Consider the following 25,714-nt stretch of genomic DNA (forward strand, 5'->3'; position numbering starts at 1 on the left):
TACAAATTAGCAGGTAAATAATCTTTTTATGATTATAATAACACACCAGCAATAAAGTTTTCCTGTGAATCTTGATCACGTCTTCATGCTGCGAGCACTGCGAATGTGCGGCTGTTCCCTTGCGGCTATCACGTTTTTATCTGTTTTTTTCACTTCACCTGCTTCACCCTCTCCTCTGTGCCTCTCTCTGTCGGCGCCAAAGTTTTAATCATGATCGGCCGTCCTTTGTCATTTAGTTTCATTGCCTGTTGACAGGATAGTAACTGTGCCTGCACTGTTTAGTTCTCTGAGCTATGGATACGTTGTTGAGCCGTCCAAGTGAACGTGATGAACAGAAAAGCATGAGTTTTACAGGTAACGTTGTTCGTGAAGTTACATTTGCGTATTGTTTACTGTGTATGCACCTCATGGTTTCAGATTGCGACTCGGAGCTGCATCTAGTAAACGCATCCTACCTTAGTGGCTTGAGTCCACTAAATACAAGTGGTTCGGTCTCACTCATTGAAAAAGTCAAGGAGAAGCTAAGGGAAAACACGCGAAAGTTGCTGTGCCTGCCTCTCACTCAGCAGCAAACAGAACCTGGCTCGCAGAGAAACGATTCGTTTTTTGGTCTGCCGATAATCGTGCGCAGCTTGATCGAGCTGCACCACGGTATCACCGAGCTTTACGGTAAGCCGTGGGACACTTTTCTCTCTCTCTTTTTTTTTAATTTGTACTGATTGCTAGGGGCAAAAATTTATACAGACCTCAGCAAGAAACAAAACGTGTTTTCTTCTTTGCATACACAACATCGCAGCTCACTTGATTGCAGCTCACATATGATACTCAAATCTCAGTGGATAAATTTCCTCAGACAGCACGCGCATATAGTTTGGAAGCCACCCAATTAGCATAAGTGTGTTGTCCTTTCTCCTTTCTTTTATTGCCCCTTTTTTCAATTCGCCTCACCACACACACACCCACACACACACACACACAAAAAAAACGATTACTTCATTTAAAATAATTTAAAAACTACAGGATTCTGTGCTTTATTTGTTTTCAAAGTGTGTTTCTCTAGCGCTTCGAATTAGTTGTGTGTTTGTTATTCTCTTATCTGGCACAGTATAGTGCATCGCAATGTTACACTCGGAAAAAAGCGGCACATGCCCTTGAAAGGAGGCTCTCTAGCCAATGGCATCCACTGTTTGTCATGATTTTGTCTGGGTTGGGTCCCAGGACATGCAGGTCTCGATGGCAATATTAGAGCAGATGCCCTAGCTCGCGATTATACCAACCGTGCGGGGCACATTGGCTCTACTCTGTACCCTCTCAACCCATTTTCCAACCCGCCTAGAGACCCTCCGCCTAAATAGGCGTCTCTACCCCCACCCCCTGCCACATAAGAAACTCCTCGACGCACTCTTACCACCTAAGATACATCCAAACACTCACTTTTCCCTATCTTCACCACCTACATTGCATTCACCCAACGTTATACGCAGATACATGTCCTTGGTGTGGCGAAATTTCCACATTCCCGCACATTACATAGACATGCTCAGCTAAACCTAACCACTTAAAGCCGCACAATGCGGCGCTGGAGCAGTGGGAGGTGACGGTGGCCAGCAGAACCCTGGAAGACTAGGAGGCGCTAGTTGTCATCGCCAAAGCATTGGCAGAAGCCACTGGAGTAGTCTTGGACTGAGGACCCCACCCACAATCCGCTCCAGTCCCCTTTTTACAAATAAAAGTTTATTCTCTCTCTGGGTTGGTGGGGTTGATCCGTGGTTAATCTCCTGGCTTCTGCCAGCCTTCTGCTGTCACCCTAGCAGGTGCTAGAGGATTAATCATGAGGTCAAGACAATGGGTTGATGCCATTGGCTAGAGGGTCTCCTTTGAAGGGCATTTGCTGCTTTGTTCTCTCTGTTTATTTGTTTCTTTATATATAATTCTGCACTTTAGCGATATTACAAGAGTGGATGTGAAAGGTATCAATTCTAACAACTAAGTATACAGCAGCATGAAATAATAGGAACAAAAATGAACAGTATAAGCAAAGATAATACAAGCAAGATGCAAAACAAGTGAACACTTTTCAGTAGTGGTTAAAAATAACTTTAGACAGAGCACATGAGTGTAACCAGGTAAAGAATTCAAGTATTGTATTGTATGCAGAAGGAAACAGTATTTAAAATTGTTGACATGGGCAGATTAAGGGGCGACGTTTAGGTGATGGTGACTTCTTGCTGTAGACTGTTTACCCGAGTACAGTACAATATGTGCATTCATTTGGTGGCCAAGCAGCTTTGGGTTTGGCTGCTGAGCCCAAAGTTGCAGGATTAAATCCCGGCTGAGGCGGCCGCATTTTAGTGGAGGAAAAATGTAAAAACATGAAAACATGTCTGATTTGTGACGTCTGCACGTTAGAGGACCTGGGTGGTTGAAATTAATTCAGAGCCCTCCACTTTATTTCTTTGCTTAACAGTTCTGCAGTTCTCTCCTTGAGCAGAGGAGCTGTCCTGTGCTGTTTGCCCCCAATCTACGTTGTGCAAGACCATAAATAATACATGTGCATGTGTAGCTGCAATCACCATACATTTTCAGGAGGCAGAACATTCAGAATCATCCATACTTGAGCCGCCTTGGCTAGTGTTTAGGTTGACAGGTTGAAACGCTTAATAACCGGAAAGAAAAGGTAGCTGTTGTTTGCACAGGGTGAACCACTCTTAAGGTGAACATGTGAGCGTGTGGGTGCGCTGCTTGGAGCACCAGTGTGTCTGTCGCGGCCACGCATTGAAGTGAAGTTCGAGATGCCGCGAAGCACCACTTTCAGGTCTATCTGCACTTGTGTGCCACTTTGCTTTGATGTGCGACCGTGTCGAATGCACTGGCGCTTTGAAGAGCGTGGCGCTGCGCTCGCATGATCACCCTAAGAGTGGACTGCCCTGTGCAAGTGTCAGGTGCTTTAAGGCGAGACACTGGTCTTAAAATGAAAATTTTTATTGTTAGAAATATCGTAATGAAATCAGTTATGTGCTTCTATTTCTTCATCCTGTGTTCATAATTTAATTAGTTTCAGTATATCTTAATTAGATCCCGTGTTATGAAAAAATAACAAGCCTAATTAGTTATTTTTTTACGGGTTATTGAGTCACCTTCTCTTAATGTTTTTTGCTTACATTTGAAAATCGAACTGCAGCCAAAGACCTGCCATGTGGAGCTATGCTACTTATATTGTTATTAAGTTACGTCATCCTATAAAAATGTTCAGTTATGTCGAAACGGTATAATTATGAAATATAATTAGATGACATTATTGTTCACAAAATTGGATATGTTCGATTCAGCCGTAAAAAATAGTTTAGCTCTTTCTGAATTCAACGGTATAAGATTATTCAGAATTGGAACATAAAAACTTAATGAAAATTTTCGTAAGCCTAGTCATGTTGGCAAAAACACGAAGTTGAGAAAAGCATGTTTGAAGTGCCCATGCCAGCCACTTGTAGAGGCCTCAGAAAACGGTGAAATGCGGTTGTTCCAAGAGTATTTCAGAGCAGTGAGTGATACTGGGCTTCAAATGTATTGTTTTTTTAGTAGTTGGAGGTTGAATTAGACCTTGAGACTTTGTAGGTAAGTACTTAAGATTATACTGAACTTGCATGCATATGCCATTTAAAATCAAATTTTCGCATTTTTTTATCATTTCAAGACCCCTTGTCTCCCCTTAAGAGAAGTACGTAAAAAAAAAGGAAATACAAATTCTCTTTGTTCTAGGTACCCTTTGTTATTTGTTTGATGCTATATTTCAGTACCCGTCCTTGCGGCCAGTTCACTATTATCGTCATTGGCAACTGCGGTTTATTACCTGTGAATGTTATGATGATTACGGCTTTGGTGGGATTGTAATATGCGGGTAGCTCTGAGTGCTTTATCGCCACTAAGTTCTTGTGGTGAAACGAACAAGGAAACACTGCAACTTGTCAAGGAAGTTTTATAGCGTATTACTTGCCTGTCTTGGGTGATGTCCTGAAAGCGAGTTAAAGAGGTTTTATATTGACTGGAAAAAAACTAAGAAATTACTGTTTTATCACTTTGGCTTTGCTTCGGTGTATTTACAGACTGGCAGAAAGAATGTTTGAGCCTGCCTGCCCTTAGTCAAAGGAAGAACCTCATTTACTCTCTGCCCACAAGCGGAGGCAAGACCCTTGTCGCCGAAATCTTGGCATTCAAGGAGATTCTGTGCTGTCGCAAAAGTGTGCTTTTCATCCTTCCATATGTGTCCATTGTTCAGGAGAAGGTATGTACCTCACCTTCGTGCTTTGATCACATTCTGTCTGCACAGCTAGTAATGTAGCGCTGATAAAAATTCTTAATCATTATTAACTGAATAAAAATATGCAGCTCGAAATAGAAGTGATCTAGTCATATTTGTTGTCATCAACGCTTATGAACTATATAGGGTTTGTGTGTACTGAGAAAGTAATTTTCTGTACTGATTGTGACCTTGCATGCTGTGAAAATGCATCACTGTATATTCAGGGCAGCAAAGTGGACTCCAAGAGAATCCACTTGCTGCAAGTGGGTTCTCACCATGACAAAGGTTCTGTTGCTGAGAGTTTTTTTATGCGTTGCATATTGCAATCACTCAGTTCAGCCCTTGGGCGCGGCCGGGCAGCCACCAAACCACGTGACGTGACGTCACGACAGCCGGAGGAAAAGCTGGGCCCCAACTCGCGCGGTCGCGCGCGGCCGCAGCCACCACCTGACTCCCGCTCCTCCCGCTAGGGGCGCTGCGCTATGATCGACGTCACGGCATATGTATAAAAGAGCTGCGCTCCTTCGCCGGGACAGTCTTATACCCCTGTCACACGGGCATTTCGAGGGCCCTCGAACCGATAGTCTATCGACTCAAAGGCGATCGAGCGCTGCTACACGGGCTGTTTCAATGGCGATCGAGTCAATAGCCTATCGAGTCAACGAAGCAGCACGGAACTCCATCGAGATATGCAACGCATTCTTGGCTTAACCAAGCTAAGCCTGGCCATTTTTTTTTTACTTTTTTTGAGCTGCCTGCCTCATTCAGAATGAATGCAGATTTGGTGATATGTGTTGTGAGTGTTTTGCCAGCAATCTCAGGATGCCATGCTATGCAAAGCATAGTGCCTGATGCCTCAGTTATTTCTGCTTTTCCGTCCAACACAGGTGCGCTCCATGTCAAGCTTTGGAGTGGATCTGAACTTCTTGGTTGAAGAGTACGCAGGAAGCAGGGGTGCTCTGCCACCTCCAAAAAGACGGCAACGCTGTGCTGTGTACTTTGCCACTATTGAGAAAGCACACTTTTTGGTGGACTCTCTCATCGAACAGGGCAGGCTGAACGAGCTGGGCCTAGTCGTTGTAGATGAGGTGAGACGTGTTCATATTTACAGCAACAATTCTCTAATACCTTATGGTGTGAACACTTATTCACCAGAAATTTGCCTATATAATGTGCAAACACTCTTTGGATGATGGCCAAAGGCTAGCCTTGGGCATAGTACAACATGCAACTGTGGCACCTATGGCAGTGTTAAAAGTAATGATCGGGAGCATCAGCTGCAAAATGAATGAATATGTGCATGGAATATCGTGTACTTGAGCTGGCACAGGAAGCAGTAAAGGTTATTAATATGGTTCACTAGATGTGCTGGTGTCAAGGCAAGCTGTAGCTGAATGTAGCAGATTATGTTTTTACTATAACACATGGGTGTGAACAGAGTTCTGTTTTATATAGAGCATTTAGCGTAGTACAGCTGTCCTCTAGCTCGTACAGCTTCAGTTGGGGTTCAGGATGCACAGTTCTGGTGCACCTCATGTTTTGAAGGTCTGCATGTCATTGCTTGCAGTTGAGTTCTTTATGCATTAACAGACTGCCATCAGATTGTGTTTTGTTTTGATGTGGGAATTATGTGTTTTTTTTTCTTGTGGAAGACAAACAGGATAAGTTTTGTGGTTGAATATTCTCTATTAAAAAGCACCCATGAAGTTTATGTAATTTATCGTGATGGATGTTGTCGGGCTCTTTTTGAGGTTAGCACTTTTCATCCTTAATATGGTAAGTTGTGGTAAAGCCCGAGGGAAAGTTGTTCCAAATGTTCTCCACCAGCATTTTTGCTCCTGCTTTGAAATAAAAGGCAGAACTGTGAAAATGTTTTTAAACCGGTATTTGAGCTATCCAAGTTATTCTCAATGTTTTCTGTGTAGTGCAATGAACGTAACTTGTAAGTTGTTTCAAGACCATCAGCTCTATTTACTCATTCCTAAGGCCCCTAATTTTCTGGGGGGAAAATTTTAACTTCCATGAATTGAGAACAAAGAATCTGCAATATTCTCCGGAAAGCCTTTTGCGCAGCAGCGGCCACTGTGCCATTTCTTCTTGCCTTGTTGCTTTGGTTTTGTGCTGCACAGTTCTGTGCTCCCGTGCGCTTTTATTTCCTCCTTTCCTACTACTCTTCTTCTCAACAGTCCATGCCACTTTCTTTCCACGTTTGTAGCAACTCTTTCTCGCCAGTGCCTGCCACAACCATTTGCCTCGAGTGCCCTCGGTAGTTGAGGAGTTGACTTTTCTTCGCAGCTCACAAACATGGTGGGTGAGCTTGCTGTGGGGCATCTTAGAGAACAATGAAACTAAATTCATGCGATATTCGTAGCTTGGGTCCAAAGATAATGCGAGGTGCTTTCTGAAGCAGGCGATTTAAGGAAAAAATTCTCATTATTTTCATGCAAATACAGTAATATTGCTTTCGACTGGCACCATTATCGCGAGTCTTTCCATATAGGCGTGAGAGCGCATTGCTGCGAGAGCTGCAACACTTGAGCGGATGGCTTAACAAGTATATCAAAGCATCAGAAGAGCTTTGTTCGCTACCAGGACTTTCTTTTCATTCAGGATAATTCAGACGATTAAAATAACCAGGTTACCATCATTTTCTCATTCCTACTGATGTCCACAAACACAGTACTATCAAAAAAGAGAATGCAGCTGCTAACACGCAATTTTGTAAAAATGCTAAAATCTGCGTTCGCATAATTGTGGAAAACTAGGGGCATTACCCATTCTTCACAGCTTCTGTTCCTAGTTGCTCTGGTGTTATGTACTTGCTAATGTCATTAGATTCCAGAGTTGCATTCTCTTTATTTAATTTAGAGGTCCACACAGGCATTATTTCCCGGGGGGGCAGCAAAACAATTATGTAAGAACGTGTGAGTGCTAATTAACAAAATATCGTACATTTGACACAAGATGCAAGCAATAACCTAAGCAAAGCAAAACGCAATTGCTTGAGTATTCATTTTCTGTCTTTACTAATCCCCTTGGTTTGAGCTACGATGTCTGAGGTGGGTTGTGGTTTCCTTTCTTCACATGATTCCTTAATACATTTATGCTTTTCTGGTTGTGCAGCTGCATATGCTGGGTGCTGGAAGCAGCAGAGGAGCCATACTTGAAAGCACATTGGTTAAAGTCAAATATGTCTCACGTAAGTGTCGCTCATGTTTGAGTCAAGGGTTAATGCATGCGGCCATTCACTCCTCACTGGCTCCATTTCATTGGAGACCATTGGCTTCGTGTGGAGCTGTTGCTCGCGGCATTCAGTTAATGAGCATGAGTGTAACTGAATGAAACACATATACATCTATTAGCTGCTATGGTAAGCTCTGCATTATGTACGATGTGCAGTACCTCTGTACTTTCCCTTCCCATATAGGCTGTGTTTACTGTAAACAACCTATTTTATATGGGCTAAATGTTTCGTGAATTCGGCAGAAGTAGCATTTTAAGAATATTTCTTGAGCACTAAATTTTGCTGCATGGACAGGGCAGACCCCTTAATTCTGTCTTCCTTCTGCGAGCTCTGTGACACTGCAAAGGCAGTTATGAGGCTGATGCTACACAGTGCCCCACTTTTGCAGAACGCCACAAGTGCTGCAGTGCATAACGAGAAAACGCTGATTTTTCAGCACCAAGCCATAAGAATAGCAAAGAAAGCCGTTTCTGAAAACGACATTCTGCATTCTCTTTGGGAAATGAACTGCCATGCAGAGTTTACACTGCACTTACCGCTTGTAGTTCTAAATAGGGAACAACTTGCTCATATCAGGTAAATTTGTTTGCCTAATTATAATCAAAATTTTTTTTAGGGCTAGTTTTTCACGAGCTGCATACAATTAGTGAAAAATGCAAAAGTGAGGTCCTCGCAAAGATTAAGTCATTTACACTATGTCGCACAGGTTACAGCTGCTGTCATTATTTGCTCTTTGAAGTGTTCTTTAGGGAGTGAGTTGTGTCATGAGCAGGAAAAAAAAAATTATCAGCCATCTTTTCTATGTTGATGTTAAAATACTTCAGTGTAGGAATGGAAGTGCTCTTATTTTTGCCCGTGAATGTACATTACTTGTATGTATGTCAATAAGTGGTTGTAGGCTCTGTATAAGACATTAATTACTCTAGTAACATTTTAGTGCTATTTTACATGTAGCTGTGACAGCCCAACATGTTAGCACAATATATGCATTGTGTTCATACATAGAAAATCACAACCAAGCTGCTTTGCAGGCAACACCGAAATGTTTCAGCGCTTTGTCTTTGGAATGTCGCATTGTATTGAAAGCAGGTGCTGCTTCTGGTTAAAGTGTGACTATGTTTTCAAATTGAAAGCAGAGTGAAATGATTGAACAATAAATTCTTCTTTGTTCTTTTTTCTCTCAGCACACACACAGATTGTTGGCATGAGTGCTACAATTGGAAATATGGATGACCTTGCCACATTTCTCGGAGCTGAAGTTTTTGTTGGATCCTTTCGCCCTGTAAGTTTTGTTAGGTGCTGGCTATGCCAGGCATATCAGCCAACAGAGGAAGGTGAAGTTCATTGGGTTCTGATATCTGATATCCTGGCTCATATGTGGCTGGTGGTAGAAAAATCTTGTTGCATGATTTCTTCAGTATTATGCCCTGGCATCACATTAAGCAGATAAGTGGCTCAAGGTGTTGTGACACTGAAGTGCACTCCAAAAGGCGAGATTATGAAGAAAGCATGCATGCCTTTTAGAGTCTAGAAAGACAATTGAGTGTGGCTGGTGCACTGACTGTCTTAATTATTAGGGCACATTTTAACTGAAATACAGTAGTTATGAGAAAACTTTGAACTCTGTACCTACGTTGGTCTTCTTATTTATGTATGCAAGGGGAAATTCTGGAATGCACTAACCGTGAAACTACGACATCAGTGAAGAGGTAAAAAATTTGTAGCAACTGTTGGAAGCATGTGTTTCCAACTTTGGGTCTTGATGCAGGGGCAGATTTAGGGCAAACACTTCATGGGGGTGGTATCATATTCACAGTACTTTTCTTGAGTTTTATGGGCAGAAAAAGAGGAGGGCAGCTTCAGTTTTGCGGCAACAGCTGTTAAAGGTCTGTTTCCTGGGATTAGTGTACTAATTGTAGTAGGCGTAACTGGTGGGGCGTTACCATGAGGGAAGAGGAGAGGGAGGAGGGTTGCCACGGGAAGAGAGAGGTATGGGGAGAGCCGAGGAATGCAGTCAAAGGGTAGCTGCCACTGAATGGATACCACTGCAACTAAATTTAGCTTGTTAAGCAGTAAAATCTTGTTAAATTGGACTTCAGGGGACCAGAATAAGCACCCCAACCCCAATTATCAGAAAGTCAAGTTACTAAATGCTCCCCCCACCACCCCTTGGCAAAAGAAGCCCATGCAGTTCTGGTGTGCTGGATGAACAACATGGACGTAAGCGATAGGAATGCACATTGGTGTTATTGGCATTGGAGTGGTGAGACTGATTTTAAAAAGAAAAAAAGAATACCAGCAATGTGCTAGTTGGTGTTTGAGAGCGATGAACAGCTGGGTTCAGACAGCTGGCAAATGCATGGCTGGTAGTTGGCGTCGCTGTGGGCTTGTGGCGAATCTTGGAAGCCAAAACTATGCTGCCAGGCTGTTTTTTGGCCAAGCAACAGGGGCCTTCTTATCGTTGTCATGCCTGCCATTATGTACGCGTCAGAGTTGCGCAAGAATAAAATGCACCATGTAATGGTGGAATCGGCCTGCCTTTGGCCACCCCTTGCGAAATTCTGAAAGTGGGCTTTTCCGTATATCATAGTAGACAGGAGGATGTGGCTGAAGTCACGCCAGAAGTTGTAAAGGTGACAGAGCAAGTGCCATGGATGTGGGCATTAGGTATGTAACACATTATGGAAGGATCAAACAAAAAAAAAACGTGCTTTTGTGTTGTGATTGTTCGAAAACGTGCTTTTGTGTTGTGATTGTTCGAAGCAGGTGGCCGGTCAGCTTGTCCTTGTGATATGTGGTAATCCACTTCCTGAATTTCGCATGAGGTCCGGGCCTCTCAGCGACCGAAATTAACCAGTCCTCGCGCTAAGCGACGGAGAAGAAAGCAAAGAGGGCACTTTTGTGCTGTTTTCTCAATGCTTCGAACTCGATCTTGGGATAATTTACCCAAATATTCTGGTTTTGCTATGGCCATTTTTGTGAAAGTCAGCTGAATATTTCAATCACTGCTGAATATTCGGATATTTTAAAATTTTTGAAAATTCTCTAATATCAGTTTCTCGAATCGAATATGAACCGAATAGCAGGCATATTCAATCCGTATTAGAAATTTCGAATAGTCACACACCCTGTAATTCATGCAAACTTCAAAATAATGGAAGTATTTTTAATACACTTGATATTGATGTGACCAAAGCATAAGTTTGAATAAGATCGATGTTCAAATTTACGGAGTTGAAAGTGACAGGATTCCACTGTATTAAAATTACACTACTGTTGTATGTGCTAGTGTTGTCTTAGATATGTGATTTTTGCAGAAGTCTCAGTGTCCAAATAAGTGCACAGTGGGGAATGAAATTTAAGATAAAATCTTGTCTCCTTTCTTTGCTGTCACATGTACAGTCCTGGCCTTAATATTATGGTGCATGCTTCGACATTCAAAATGGTGTCACGCCTTACCTAGCTAAAATTAAAAAGTACTTTATCTACGTGTTGGCACATGCTACTGGTGCATTCGCGTATGGCCCCAAGATACAATCACGTGTCCTCCACGCAACACGTCAGAAAATTTCAAGTGTCGAAGCATGCTTTGTAATAATTTTTGCCGAATCTGTACAGAGGTTTGTAAAAATGCAACAAGAAATTTCAGCGTGTTGAAATTCTGCACTTTTGGGGCAATTTTTTGTGCAGAATTATATTCCAAAATTAAACTTCTGCCAACAGCCTCAAGGTTAAAATCAGCTTTGCCTCTGCCAAGGCCATTTCTTAATTCTCATGTATGTAAACGGGAGTTCCCAGATAAAGCAGCTTTTAATCTAGTATTGAAATATAGATTTGGGTAACATTTTTGTACTTTGCACAAGTTATGAATTCATAATGTTTGCTAACTTGTGGCAGTTTTGGTTTGGTTTTCTTTTTCTCACCGGTTCTCTTGCTCATGCAGGTAGAGCTGAAGGAATACATCAAAGTGGAAGACTACATTTTTGAGCAACAAGGAAAACATGAAGAGGAGCCCTTCCGAGTTGTCCGCAAGCTGCCAAAGGTGCTTTTTCATATTCTTCTTTGCCAAATCTTCCCATTCTCAGGCTGGTATTTTTCAGTTATTTGGTCTGCAGTGCCAGTAACTTCAAAGAGTTGTGCATATGTGGCCATGACAAACACTGGTAAATTATATCTCAAACAATGACTCAACAACACGAAAAAGCCTGATAGAACTTTTGCCAGCGTAATAATCTGAGCTGCATTAATCCACTTTTTCTGATATAGTCCGTATATAACCATAAATTTTTCATATCAGTCATGACTTCTTTTTTCCTCCTGGCTGCTGTATTACCATTCCGGCACGTTTTGTTTAGGGTGATGTTCAGCTCCTTTGCAGGTTTCTTGCCAAACTGTTAATTATGTAAAATGGCATGCTGGGTTGTGAAATTCCTTTCACTAGTTGGGGGTTACTTTGATTTCATTTCTTTCTTCACTGACCTACTGTGATGTTATTTTTTTGCAATAGCGAGAACAGATGCAGGATCCCGAGCAGCTGTCGCTGCTGGTGGCAGAGACTGTACCCAAGCACTCTTGTCTTGTCTTCTGTCCTACGAAGCAGAACTGTGAAAGTGTGGCACTGCTTCTGGCCCGTTTTCTGCCACAGTGAGTGCTTCTCATGAGCTGTGTTTAGCCTTTGTATCTTTGGTGTAAAATGATCAGAGTGGTTTGCCTGCTCAAGCAATAGTTAAGAAGTGTTTGTAGGGCTACTGCTGGCTTACGGCAGTGCTTTTTGTAGGTGTGAAAGAAAATGCTTGGCGCTGTTTATGTTACAGGTTTTGTGCCCTGTTGTTTGGTGCGTGGCAGTTGTGAGAGTGTCAGCAAAACGTATGCTTACTGTTGATTTCCTGCAGGAACGACAGTTATGGGGCATGCTTTTGCACTAGAGTCCGTTAGGGTTGTGCATTTTATACAGTCTGTTGCATGTTTGCTAATATGGAAGAAGCTCATATGCAAAGAGGTTGTTTTTCTAATGGGGAACAGAGCAAGTCAGGAAACAGATGTGTGTGAATGACATAAATCAAGAGGAAGGAAAGAGCTTGGGCAGGGCATGTAATGCGCGCAAGCAAGATAACCGATGGTCTTTCTGGGTAATGGAGTGGATTTGTTGAGAAGGCAAGCACAGCAGTGGGCGGCAGAAAGTCCTGTGGGTGGATGAGATTAGGAAGTTTGAGGGGGTTAAGGTGGCCACCGCTGGCAGAGGACAGAGTTAATTGGAGGGATATTGGAGAGGCCTTAGCCCTATGGTGGATGTACATAGTTAGGCTGATGGTGATGGTGATGATGGTGACAGGTCATTGCGGGAACATCGGCATGAGGAGAAAGCGAGTCTACTGGAGACACTCAAAACTGAGGTGGGGCAAGTGTGCCGAATCCTTCGGCAGACACTGCCCATTGGCGTGGCCTACCATCATAGCGGACTGACTGTGGAGGAACGTCGCATTGTGGAGGATGCATACGCTTCTGGGGTGCTCTGCTGCCTCACTTGCACTTCTACTCTGGCTGCCGGCGTCAACCTGCCTGCCAAAAGGTGCCTGTACCCTTTTTGTCATCTCTCTCGTTACTTTAAGTAACCTGTTGATTTAAACGACAAGGGTGAGCATTGCACTAAGGCTGTGAGTCCACGATACGTTCACTTTGTCATGAGCCCACATTCATCCTCACACCTCGTAAAGGCAATGGGTGCATGACAGGAAGTGTTGTGCTTATTCAGTCGAACCTTGTTGATACATTTAAAAGAATGCAGGGAAAAAGACATCTGTAATCCAACGTCACATTTAAAGAAATGTGGCTCAAGAATGAAGTCATATTCCTTAGTGAAGTGCCAATTTTGTAGTGAAGTACCGCTGAGAAATTAATTCTGAATTCTTCATTGTGGCATATCTTACAGTTTGCGATGGTGCTTTGAAACGTAAAAAATCTGTTACTCGATCAACCACTGAGTCATGCCTTTTCTTCACTGTTGATAACGTCTGCTTCAGGGTGATCCTCAAGGCACCATATACTGGCACGGAGTTTCTAACCCGCAGCGTTTATCAGCAAATGGCAGGCCGTGCTGGACGGGCAGGCATTGATTCATCAGGAGAGAGCATCCTCGTGGTGCCCAGTGCAGACAAGGAGAAGGTTGGTAGATGTTCCCGTTTGAATGCAGCATGCCTTTTTGATGGCTGCACAGCTCTTTGATTTTTACGTAATTAATGTAATTGTTGACCAGATTCTCTTTTAGCATTCCATGAAAGACTGCAGTGGTGAAACAGCCACATCAGCAGATGAGCTGAGCAGACGACTGCAACTGGCAAGCACTCTGAGTGCATTTTTACAATCTTGTCAGTTCCATATTTGCACCTCGTCATGGGTTGCTGAACAACCATATGATCAGCGCTGACGTGATAGTACTAAAAAGTTTTAGGGTTATACTTTCTCTCGCATTTTGTTGGCCCTCAGGTTGAGGCCACAGCTTGCACAGGCACATGGGGGGCCAGGCACATTTAGGGCAGTTTGTGACCGATTCATGCTCCTCATCACTTGACCAATTGTGACAACTTGGCATATGATAGTGACCAGTCACTCGCTATTTTAACACTTCAGAAGCTTTTAGTATTCGTCCCACGATTTGCTGGCACCAGCTACGGCTTCCACTCCTATGTCAACAGACTGCGAGAGTGTAGAGTGCCGGATACAGGTTGACCTCACTCTTGTTTTGTCAGGTGCGCAAGCTGCTTGAAGCTCCAGTTGACAGCTGCTACTCGAACCTTCTTCAAGAGGAACAGAAGGCCCTGAAGATGCTGTTGCTGAGCTTGATAGGGCTGCAGGTAAGCTTACCAGGCATATCATTGCTTATGCTTCATGGGCAAAGGCAGAGCATGCAGTTTGGTGAAGGAAAAGTGCTGATAAATATATGCCAATCCCTTATTGGATAGGTCATTTCATCTGTGGTCACATAGTCTGGTTGATTTATTTTGTCCATGTGTAGTTGAAATGTGCGCATTATAGTGCTGGCACCTTGCTAAAAGATGATTTGTTGATGTTTGTTGGTGGTTTGTGTAATACTTGACAGTTATGCTGACCAACAACTTTAATACTAGCTTTTCATTTATTGTGTTTGAAATTGACCTTGTATTCATGCATTGTTTGATGTAATGCCTTTTTGCCATTTTTATTGATTTGATCTTGCCTTGGTTTGCCTGTCTTCTCTGCGTTTCGCTGTCTTTCATCCATGAACGAACATATCCACATGACAAAGTCTGTGCCACTCATTGTATTCATTCATCTGTCAAATCACCTCTGCACTAACTACTAACTTCCTCAAGCTTGTGGGTGAAATGTGAAAAAAACATAACATTTGGAACCTTTATTGACTTATATGGGTTATTGCAATATCTCTATTCAGCCGGGTGCCACTTAGAAACCTGGAACCTTGTGTGGCTGCTTTCCCCTGGTTTGCAGGTGTCCAAGACTGAAGACTCTCTGGCCACTGTGATGGATTCAACGCTTCTAGCTCTGCAGCAGCGAAAGGAGGGGAAGGATCCACTGCAGACCCTGCACCTGGCACTTGATGAGCTTTGCACTGCAGGCCTTGTCCTAAACGATGGCGGAGAGTTGTGCACCAGCCCACTTGGACGTGCCGCATTCAAAGGTTTGAGCTGTATTTATTAATGTGATGGCGTTAAGGGCCCTGCGTCACTGAAAAGCTGGAACTGGTGCCATTGGCGTCGTTGGCCATTCATGAAAATTCATGGAAAATTCATGAAAAATTCATGAAAAATCCCCAGAGTGGCAAGTGGACGACCTAGATCACGTGACCCTATGATGTCATCACAACCCGCCCACCAGATTGTGAGCAAACTGCCCTGCATGGCAGATTCAATTACAGTTGAACCACGATGCTGTCAGACAAATCGCCATGGCACCATTTCGAAACGGCGAAAGACCAAAACTGACAAATTTTTGTAAAGTAAACTTTCATGAACTGCCTGGTCCAAACTATCAAATGTTCTAGCCTGATTTCATGACAACGAAGCTTCCGCTTCAACGAAATTTTTCGCGTGTCGTGTGGCGTGGGCAGTGGCGCATCACTTAACCCATGACTCCCGGGTGTCTGGAAATGTAAAGTAGAGAATGACCAATTCTGCATTCACAGGCATTAATCCATTAACACTAGTACATCATGTCCTTAAGGCAGAGCTTATGTGTCCCCTCCAGTTTTTCTTGGATACCCAAGGATTTATTTCAGGAGGCCAGATAGACAGTGGCAAAATCGCCAAGTGCGGGCTTAAGTGCTAAGACTCCATAAATCCCAATGCCTGCTAGTAAATTTAAAGCAACTTCTGTGGAAGCACCTTGCATGAATCCATACAAGAGATGAGTCTTCTGTAAGACGAAGCACTTTTGTGAACAGGGTAGAAGCCTTAAACTTGCCCTTTCACTTTTCACCAACCCTAATTTGTGTTTTTGTGTACTTATGTCCAGGTTAGCTGTAATGATAATACATTTGCAATGAGTTTCGTTAACCGAGGTTAATTCTTTACCAGGTCAAATTCTAAAAATTGTTTGCTATTGTGTTCAGTCATATAACTACACAGTCACCCAACTATATAGTGACAAAATTGATTAATTGTGATTGCGTCAGTTTTTTTTTATTTGAAATGCAATCATGTCTTGCATTTTGTGTGCTTTTTATGTTAATCTGGCCTGCTTGTCAACTTAATCTCATATTTTCTTCCACCAATGTACCAGTTGCAGGTCAGCTCCAGTGGCACCGTCTCTTGGTACACATATTCTTTGTACAGTACCACATCATGAATAAGCCCCTAATTTTCTGCAGCAGAAAATTGAAACTTCCATGAATGGAGAACAAAGAATCTGCTATATTCCACGAGGCACCCCCCGCACATTAATGTATGCGACCTTTTCCGCAGCAGCAGCGCTATGCCTCTGCTTCTTGTCTCACTGCTTCATGTTCTGTGCTTGTTCGCATCTTTTTTTCCATCTCTATTCCTTATGCTTCTTTCGCTTCCTTCTCTTTCTCAATGGCCTTCTCTGCCCTCTTTCCATGTTTGTAGCAACTCTTCTTTACCTCGATGGCCAGGGTCGTCGAGAAGTTGGCTTTTCCTCACGCCTCACAAGCCGGGTGGGTGAGCTCGCTGTGGGTATATCAAAAAACAGGGAAAAAAAATCGTAATTTGGCTCCAAATGTAACGTAAGGTACTTTCTGGAGCAGACTGCTGAAGGAGAAAGCTCTAGTTATATTTGTGTAGATCAGTAACATTACTTTCAACAAGCGCCAGTATCATGACTCGTCTTATAGAACCATGCGGATGCGTTGCTGCCGGAGCTGCAGCACTTGACATACCAGCTTGCTTAACTGGATGGGGACAAGCATGACAAGGCGTTCTAGTGCAAAACAGAACTTTGTTTGTTACCAGATTTTATATTTCAAGGGAATGCAGATGATTAAATTGCTCACATTCCCATAAATCTATCATCCCTGTTGGTGTCCAGTAACACATCAAAATAAAAAAAATGAGGATGTGGCGGCTAACAAACAGTTCCGAAAAAATTGATAAAATCTAGGGGCCTTAATTATGAGAATCCACTGACTCGCCCACATCTCCATCCTGGCTCAGATACTTGGCAGCTTTAGGGTGTTAACATGTGTTTTGCACCACCCTTACACATGCTTTGTGGCCCTAGTGATAGCTGGTCTGAGGGTGTTAACATGTGGTTCGCACCAACCTTACACAGGCTTTGTGGCCCCAGCGATAGCTGGTGTGCTGCGGCAGGAGCTGTGGGTAGCCCTGGCTTCCTTGTCCCTGCGCTGTCACTTGCACCTGCTGTACCTGGTCACGCCCCGCCAGCTGCCGAGTGCCAGACTTGATCCACCAACCTACTATCGGCTGGTGAGCAATGGACATCCCCCTGAATAAAACGAATGGCCCCAGAGGGAAGTTTGAGGGGCACTGGCATGAATTTGGGGGAGGTCGAGAGTCAGACATAGTGACGAGCCTGAGAAATTTGCTGGAATAATGTGGCCATAGCTGGTTCAAAACAAAAATAAATCTCAGGAGATTGTTGGGAGAGGCCTTTGTTTTGATGTGTACTCAGATCCGACATTGTCGAAAGTGAATTCTGATTGTGGCTCTTTGCTCTCTAAGTTTGCACTGGGTCAAGAAAGCGGAAGCATTGAAAACTCCTGGCAGTTCCACTGGTGCGTGTGTGAAGTGTTGTGGCATGACACATTAATACAGTGCCTGGGTGCCACATGTCGTTAGTGAAGTCATGTTGACCTAGGCAATCAGAACAGACAACTTTCATCACAATAAGCAGGTCTCGAATGCACCCATCAATTTTCTTATAATAATGTCATGCATGACATCACAGTTGCATTAATAGCATTGGAAATACAAATACGAGTTGCGTTGTAGGAAGGCAGTTGGTCTGGCGAAAAGATGCACCTAAATTCACATCAAATGCAGTGAATACAACTTGAATTACAGCGAAGAAAAAAAAGGCATGGACAAAGGCAAGGTGCATGTGGGACAGTCGCTGACTTCAGCAGAGGTTCATTAATCTAAAAGCACTTCTTGTGCAGGTATAGACAATGGCTTGTTACAACTAAACACTAATAGCAACATGGAAATGGCAGAACCAGCAATCAGTGTATGCATGTATTTTCAAGTGAGGCAGCCAAAGAATGCTTGGTAGGGAATTCTTAGCATGACTTTTAGGCAAATCCAACGCATGTACAGCCGGCCAAATATTTAGCTGGCGTGCACGAATGCCACTTTTTCCGGGCTCCTGCAGCTCATGGCGGAGAAAACTTTCGAAAATATCAAATCTAAGCACAGGCTCACTAAGCCCGTGCCTAACATTGAGCTTTCTGCAAGTTTGCTTCGTCGCAAAGCGCAGGAGCGCAGAAAGAGCGGCCGTCATGCACGCCAGCTAAAGATTTGGCCGGCTGTACTTTCTTCAGCCCAAAATCACTTCCTGGAAATGTGCTTTGCTCAGAAATTAAAGCTGTTTCTCAGATAATGCAATTAATGGATGGCTTATACTAGCATCTTTGCTGATATAAATGTGGAAGGCTTCTATGCCCTCGTGTGCTAACCGGTGTTTATGCATGTAGTCATATTATAGTTCTTTAGGTTGGCCAGGTCGGGTCCCTTGAATGTTGCTGGCTTTCAGCAAGTGCTAAGGAACCACTTTGTTTTTGTCCTTGCTCCATTTTTGCTAGGCACGCGTTTGAAAAGGAGTACTATTCAAACGTGTGGCCTTTGAAAAATGTCCATATCCAAAAAGTTATGGCTAGTCATTGTTAGTGAAGGATTCAGCTGTAAACATTGGTGGTTTGTCAGTTTTAGTGGTTAATAAAGTAAATTATGAAGAAGGTGGAGGGATAGTTTGAGAATGCCTGGTCCAGACCATCATGTAGCCCTTCACACCTGAGGGCGAGTCTGAAACAATAAATGTTGTCCATGCCCTCTCAAGTCTTGGCTTTAGTAAGGACTGCCAGCGGAGCATTTCAGAAGAACTGGTACGATAGTTTGCTGCGCGTATACCGTATTTACTAGCACAACGAACCCACTTTTTTTTTCCAGAAAACTTGACATTAATTTAACAGGAGGGTTCATTATGCAGGGGAAAAAAGAAATTCTGCATATTTTTTTGTGAGAGTCGACATTTCATATCCGCCTGCTCAAACGTATGTCTGCCCATTCGTCTGTCCGTCCATCATCAAAACAGCACGTGACCGTCTAATGTTTAGCATTTTTCACTTCAAAAGATGTTTGCTGTTACCACGGCATGATCTGACGATGTTGTGGTAGTCGACAGTGCCAGGAAATTGCGGCATGATAAAGCGAACATCCTGAACACTGGCCTCGAAGGTCAGGTGCGTGATTTATAAGTGAGGTTAAAAAAACTTGCAGGATGGTTATGAGTGTGTAACGTGAATGCTTAAGCGTTAGTTGTGGCATGAGCTAGCGGTTCGGCATTTTCGCTCCTGGTCTCGAGCTTGCTAAATCACTCTGAGGTCTGAAGATCGCGCTTTCTCCATAACATTTTAGTGTAAAGGGTGTTTCATAGTATATTCTGGTTTAAACTATTGCACTTCTTTCCGATGCTTGAGTGCTTGCCGGCTTTGTGAGCATACTTTGGCGCAGCCGGCCGCTCCTAGCAAGCTGCCGCCGCCGGCACTCCCGTCAGGGACGCACAGCATCTTGTCGCTTTGGCACGTTCAGAGAGCACACCAGCACCGCAGGAGTTCCCGTAGAAAGATAAACGTGCCGTGATGTTATCAGTGTGCAGCATCTTGGCGCGCTGAAAAGGTCTGCACTGCAGATGGCAACACCGATGGTGCAAAACTGAGGAACGCACTAAGGAAAGCTAACGCTTAAATTAAAAAGAAAAGTGAACTCTCAACAACATAAGTAGGGGATGAGTTTATTATGCGAGTGGGTTCATTATGCGAGCAAATGCAGTATGTAATTTTTATGAACTGGTCTGGGTCAGCATTGCAATTTCTGATAAAAATAAAAAATAAAAATAAACAATATTGCATACTTCGCTCAGCTGTTCAGATTCATGAACATGTTTCGTGCATTTTTGCCATGTTAGCTGGCCTCTTTAACGAATGCACAATACTTTTGTACCTTGTGTCTTCAGCAAGACGCTGCTCAGCTGTATTCACTTTGCTTTTATACCACTTTAAGCAGCTGTTATTATTTGCCATTTTTTGTAAGTAATGTTCATCTGCATGACTCAGTACTTCGCACAGACCTGTGCAGACAGCTACTTACTCCATCAACGACATTTGGTCTTCCATCACTCATGTACAGCAGCTGCCTGCCCAATTGTTGAATGTGCGACCTCAATTGGTGATTCATTTTTTACTCTGAGGCAAAAGAAAAGGATTTTCTCAATTGTTGCTGTAATGCTTCATTGCCTGTGGGACATCTTTTAATTAAAAGGGAGGAGAAGAAAGCAAGCTGAACCTGTTGAGAAGCGACATTTGAAAAATTGGTGAAAAAATCTATCACAAGTCCTGTTTTGATGTCTGCTTTAAGTGTAGGTCGTCCTTGTTTTAGCATGGAACTTCAACTTATTGCTTAATGTTGCCCTTCTTTTTTTGCAGTACACAGACTTGAAACAGGAGGAGCTTCAAGTGGCTGAACTCATTGGGGTTTCAGAGGCCCTTGTCACCAGGTTGGCTAGTGGCCGCATGCTCAAGGTGAGAGATGAAGGTGGAAACGTCATTGCACTTTTCTGCATATCGTCATGTTTCATATTCACTATTGTTACCACTTGTGCAAATTTTTAAGTATGAGAATCTACTTTACTCAATGCAGTATGCGTTTCCAACTGGAATTCTCTTCTACAGGCCATTTTCCAGTCCTCTAGTATTGTTCTCGTCCTTGAACAGAATTTGTTTGACTGATTCAGTGTTGTCTTATTTTGTTGTCATACTTACAACCTCTTAAAGTGCCTTATCTTGGTGCCTTTTTTGTTAGGAACCTATTGTTGAGCTGCAACTTGGACAAGTTGGTACCATGTCGTATTGATGGAAAAATCATGAAAAAAAAAAGGGGAAAGGATGACAGAGGTGAAAATACTGGAACAAACGCTGTGATGAATTGAAGGCATTTGCTCAAGTGCTATTTATGCTAGAAATTGATGTGGGTCTTTTGCCTTTTCCTTTGAAACAGAGACAAACTTCGATAGATTGATTCTTTATGTCTTCATGTCTCTAGAGTTCCTTGAGCAACCTCACAGTATGTTCACTTCCTAATTTGGGATGCCCCTCATAGATGTCATTACCTTCTATGACGGCCGTCGTCTCTATCTTATCCATTGCATTGCAGAGTAGCATAGATGCAGCCATATATGAAAACCTCTTTGCTCTGAGGTGAATGGCTTCTGCTTCTGTCTCTCCTCTGCAGACAGATGAGCAGCAGTTGCTGCAGCACTTTTACAAGACAATGCAGCTGAACGACCTGTGGCAGCAGAAAAGCGTCTGGGAAGTGGCTGCCAAGTACAAGGAGCACAGAGGGCAGGTGCAGACACTGCTGGCATCAGCGGCCACTTTTGCATCGGCATTGACCCATTTCTGCAAGGTATGGTTTATGGCAGTTTTTAGAAACGAGTAAAAATGCAAAAGAAAAAAACAAACGGTGGCTTGTTGCATCTGTTTGTGGAGGGCACGTTTCATGGTCGTTGTCGTGTGCCAGTGTCGCAAATGCGGGGTGAAGGCTTACGGTTACACTTCGGCATTAGCGCTACTATTTCTTCCAAGCAGCTTTGGAAAAGTGGCAACAGTGGTACAGCTTTATTTGACACTCACAGAATACTTGAGAGAGAGCTGATGACTTGAAAATTCAGAAAGCTCATAGCTGAAATGTGGGCAGTGTGCAGCAGCGGAACTTTATTTCATGATGACAGGTTGTCTGATAATTTGCCATGGCTGACATTTTAGAAAGAATTTTGCCTCAGTGCATGATTTTGGAGCTGTGTTGTTTCATGGTGTTGCCTGCTAGTACATTTTTTTTTTTTCAGGGACACACAGCTTTATGTGGCAGAACCTATATGTTAGCTGGGAAGCAGCATCATAGATTCAAAGATGTGAAAGCAGCATATTGGAGCACTGGGCATTTATATGTATTCACTGTCACTACAGGACAACAAGAGGGGTGGAAAATGTGGCAAACGTAATGCTCAAGCGCAGAACACCTGAAGACTATGAGCATCATATGCAAGGTATTTGAGTATTTGGGACCCTTAAACAATTTATGCTGGGTCCCTGCAGTTCTATTTTTGTATTTTGGCACTTTATGTGAAATAACATATTCTATTCTCTCAGGTTGTCTGAACCGCCATCTATGCAATGACCACTAAGAAACGAGAGATGATATAGTAGTATCATGTAGTATGGGGGGGGACGGGCGCACACACACACAGTATCGATTTGCCACATGTCTCGGAAGGATGGCGATATCTTGCCACTCGAAGCTACTTGCCCCTTTTATGATGGCTCTGCAGCTGTTGCTACTTTATTTCTATCATTTTTCTGATGGCAGTTATGATGATGCCATCAGCAGAAGTGCTGGCTGCTAGTGGCTTATCTGGCAACAAAGCAACTGTGAAACTAATAGTCTCCTGCTTTCCTCTCCTGTTTGAATCGTTCTAGAATAGAATAGAGTTCATTCCAAAGAAAAACTATAGGGCGTAAATGCTGACTGGTGCACCTGGATCCTGGGACTCTCCCTGCCCCTTCTTGTTCTTTTGCAGGCAGCTGCTTCCTACAGCTTATTATGTATCTTTTCATTTTCTCCAGAGTGCAGAGTTGTTCTCTTGACCGTCTACTGTCGTTGCTGTGCACACTGTCGTCGGTTCAGTTTGCTGTCATCATGTACAACTTCATCTTACTGGACTTAAACCACAAGGGGATGGCAGGCCCTTCATTTAACATGGAGCATTTAATTATATATTTGTGTGCTGCTGGGCATTGTACAGCTTAGGTGGGCCTGAGACATGCGAGGCTCTTTTTTTTTTTTTTACACTGCATTCTCAGTAAGTGGGGGGGAGCAGGCCATAAGAAACAGCCCTGTAGCGCGAAAAGGTGCAAATACAATGCTTCCCATGTCCAAATAGTGCTGTTCACTTTCTAGGAGTCATCATATTCTTCTGCAGAGATGCCAGTCTTAATAAAGTTTATCATTAAATGCAGGATGTCAGTTAAACCAGTGACACATAGCTGGAGCTGTAGTAAATGTTCTCAAGTAGAACGCATAACAGATTATCATACAGGCAGCCTGTTGCAAAGTGCGACAGTCGAATTTAATTTTAGGGTCTCGCACATGCTTTGACAGCTGATGTGTGAGCTACACATTATTTCACTGCAAAAATGCAGCAAAAAAAAAAAAAAGCAGAAAGGTACGAACACCTTTCTGAACAGCAGGTCTTGGAGCTTTCTTTATTTTCTTCATGAAAGGAGAACTTCTATCCAAGAGCCTATCTTTCTAGTGCTCCCCCTGCGAGCCTCTGCTAACCCCCAGAGCAGGCATGCCATTTTGTCTTGTAGGGTATCCCATCAACAGCAGCTGTGCTTTTCCGTTCACTTCAGGAGCTGCCCGAGCTGTGGGCCTACAGGGTGTTGCTGCCAGAGTTCACAGAGCGCCTCTCAAACTGTGTCACAATGGAACTCATGCCGCTCATGGAGTTGCCTAGTGTTAGAAAGGTAGGTGTGCGCGCTTTTCAGTTGGTAAAGTGCATTCAGCTGATTCGCATAAATTCAACCCACATGTGCGGCTGCTGCTACCTTTTTCACTCTGGAAATGTGCCGCCCTTTTCGAGCCACTGCTTGCATTTCCCAAGTTATCAAAGAAATTCTTGCGATGCCCTGCCCCTGGCATTCGTTTTCCCCACACAATAAGCAGCACCATTGCCAGGTGCTTCAAGTGTACCAGGAGCACGACTAGAGCTTCACATTATGGCCCGCCACCAACTTGTGCGATGAACAGAGGCCTTCAAGCTTCTGACATACATAGCCACACTTTATTATTGTGTCTAAAATTTATATTATAATCTCAAGGATTCTGTAACCCCTGAAACATGAATAGCTATATTCACCTTTCACTCTCAGGGTTTCAGCACTGTCAAGGTTTCAGAAATCTCGGGCATACTGCTGAGCCTGCAGCCTCTTGATTGTGACACTGAGACTTGACAGACTGAGCAATCTCTCCTTGTAGCCCCCCCGGAGGGGGCGTCAATATTGTGAACGTGGACAACTATTGTGAACTAGTACTTGCACAATGTAGTGTGTGTCATTTTCATCACTCGAGTATGTTGATGCAACAGTAGTGGCTAACTGAGTCGGCATGACTAGTGTGAGCCAAACAGATGGCATCAGTGATGGCTTCCGTCTCAGTGAAAATCCTGCATAATTTTTCCATTAGGTTTTCTTGTTGCAGTAACGTCATGGATAGTGTTGCCAGTGTATTGACTGCACTGAAATATTTACAGCTTCATCAAAGGCATAATCTTAAAGGAGTACACACCAAATTTTGTAGCATTTTTTATTGAATTTTTTTTCTTGTGCTGCTACGGTTTCAGCGGCTGGGCAACGGCTGTGACATAAAAGATGACTTGCTGTCGCACGAGTCATGCAAAAACTGATATATTCTCTGCTTATTAATTTTTTGTTATTTCAACTCTTGGGCACGCTTGTGTAAGAGTTTTTGCGAATTAAAACAACAAAAGCAGTGACCGTACTGCAGTTTTTGTATGCATTAGACGACCTCAAATCGTGTTTTACATCACAGCAGTCATTCGGCTGCTGAAACCAAAACTGAAACAGCTTGTGAAAAAAAATTCAGTTATAAACCATTTGCCACTTGTTGGCATAATCCACGTGGCTGTCCATGTTTTCTAATGTGCTGCGCATCATTCCAAGGACAATACGGACAACAAAAATTATCGTCTCTACTCCTTTAACTGAACTTTCTGGAAGCAAATGCAAGCACGAAATTTGAAATTGAGCCTAAAAAGCAGCCTGTGCTGAGCCAAGCAGATTTCTTCTTCCACAGTTAGGACCACCTAAAACTCTTGCCATCACAGCTTTTATCATGTGAGAAACATCAGAGTGGCACCTGTGACGGGTATTTTCCTGTATATGTAAATGCCCATAAAAACAGTGAGCATAACCTGCAGTTTCTGGAAGCAAATGGGTAATGCATGCAATGTGTCTTTTGAAAATGGGTTGCAAACTTGTGCCTAGTAAGTCATTAAGGGAGATGGTAGTTTTAACGTAACGAAATTAGGTGCGTTTATGTATTTCTTCCTCCCGTTTTCAAAAATATTAGTTTCAGTATGTCTAATCAGTTCCCATATTGTGGGAAAATAACTGAAGCCTAATTAGTCAATTTCTGACAGGTTGTTAAGACACTTTCTTTCAATATTTTTTGGTTCCAATTAAGATAAAGCTGTATATTGAACACAAATATGCCTTTTTTGAAAAGTCAAAATTTTCGCTTTTTTTTTTGCCATTTCTAGAGCTGTGTTTTCCCTTAACTCTTTCAGACGCTTTGTACATAATTATGTACACAGCTTTTTCTGAGAGTTCGCTGTACCTAGGAGCGATT

The 25,714-nt window shown here is 43.1% G+C and overlaps 1 protein-coding gene across 2 annotated transcripts in view; it reads left to right on the forward strand.

Annotated features, from left to right (window-relative positions):
• The first annotated feature begins 130 nt into the window (after positions 1-130).
• mus301 (mutagen-sensitive 301) overlaps positions 131-25,714 on the forward strand; it is a 27,851-nt gene continuing 2,267 nt past the window's right edge. The window contains exons 1-16 of one of the 2 annotated variants that reach the window (XM_077662533.1): positions 131-354; positions 418-669; positions 4,101-4,279; positions 5,185-5,385; positions 7,421-7,496; positions 8,726-8,823; positions 11,485-11,583; positions 12,049-12,185; positions 12,874-13,110; positions 13,562-13,703; positions 14,288-14,392; positions 15,027-15,216; positions 17,325-17,479; positions 20,713-20,808; positions 21,518-21,691; positions 23,698-23,811. In XM_077662533.1, coding sequence (XP_077518659.1) covers positions 294-354; positions 418-669; positions 4,101-4,279; positions 5,185-5,385; positions 7,421-7,496; positions 8,726-8,823; positions 11,485-11,583; positions 12,049-12,185; positions 12,874-13,110; positions 13,562-13,703; positions 14,288-14,392; positions 15,027-15,216; positions 17,325-17,479; positions 20,713-20,808; positions 21,518-21,691; positions 23,698-23,811 — 2,316 coding nt within the window. In that variant the 5' untranslated portion in view covers positions 131-293. Of the gene's footprint in view, positions 355-417; positions 670-4,100; positions 4,280-5,184; positions 5,386-7,420; positions 7,497-8,725; positions 8,824-11,484; positions 11,584-12,048; positions 12,186-12,873; positions 13,111-13,561; positions 13,704-14,287; positions 14,393-15,026; positions 15,217-17,324; positions 17,480-20,712; positions 20,809-21,517; positions 21,692-22,251; positions 22,350-23,697; positions 23,812-25,714 lie in introns of those variants that run through there. The other variant, XM_077662534.1, reaches the window with a different exon arrangement.

The sequence above is a fragment of the Amblyomma americanum genome, chromosome 4 (assembly GCF_052857255.1).
Source record: "Amblyomma americanum isolate KBUSLIRL-KWMA chromosome 4, ASM5285725v1, whole genome shotgun sequence".
NCBI lineage: Eukaryota > Metazoa > Arthropoda > Arachnida > Ixodida > Ixodidae > Amblyomma > Amblyomma americanum.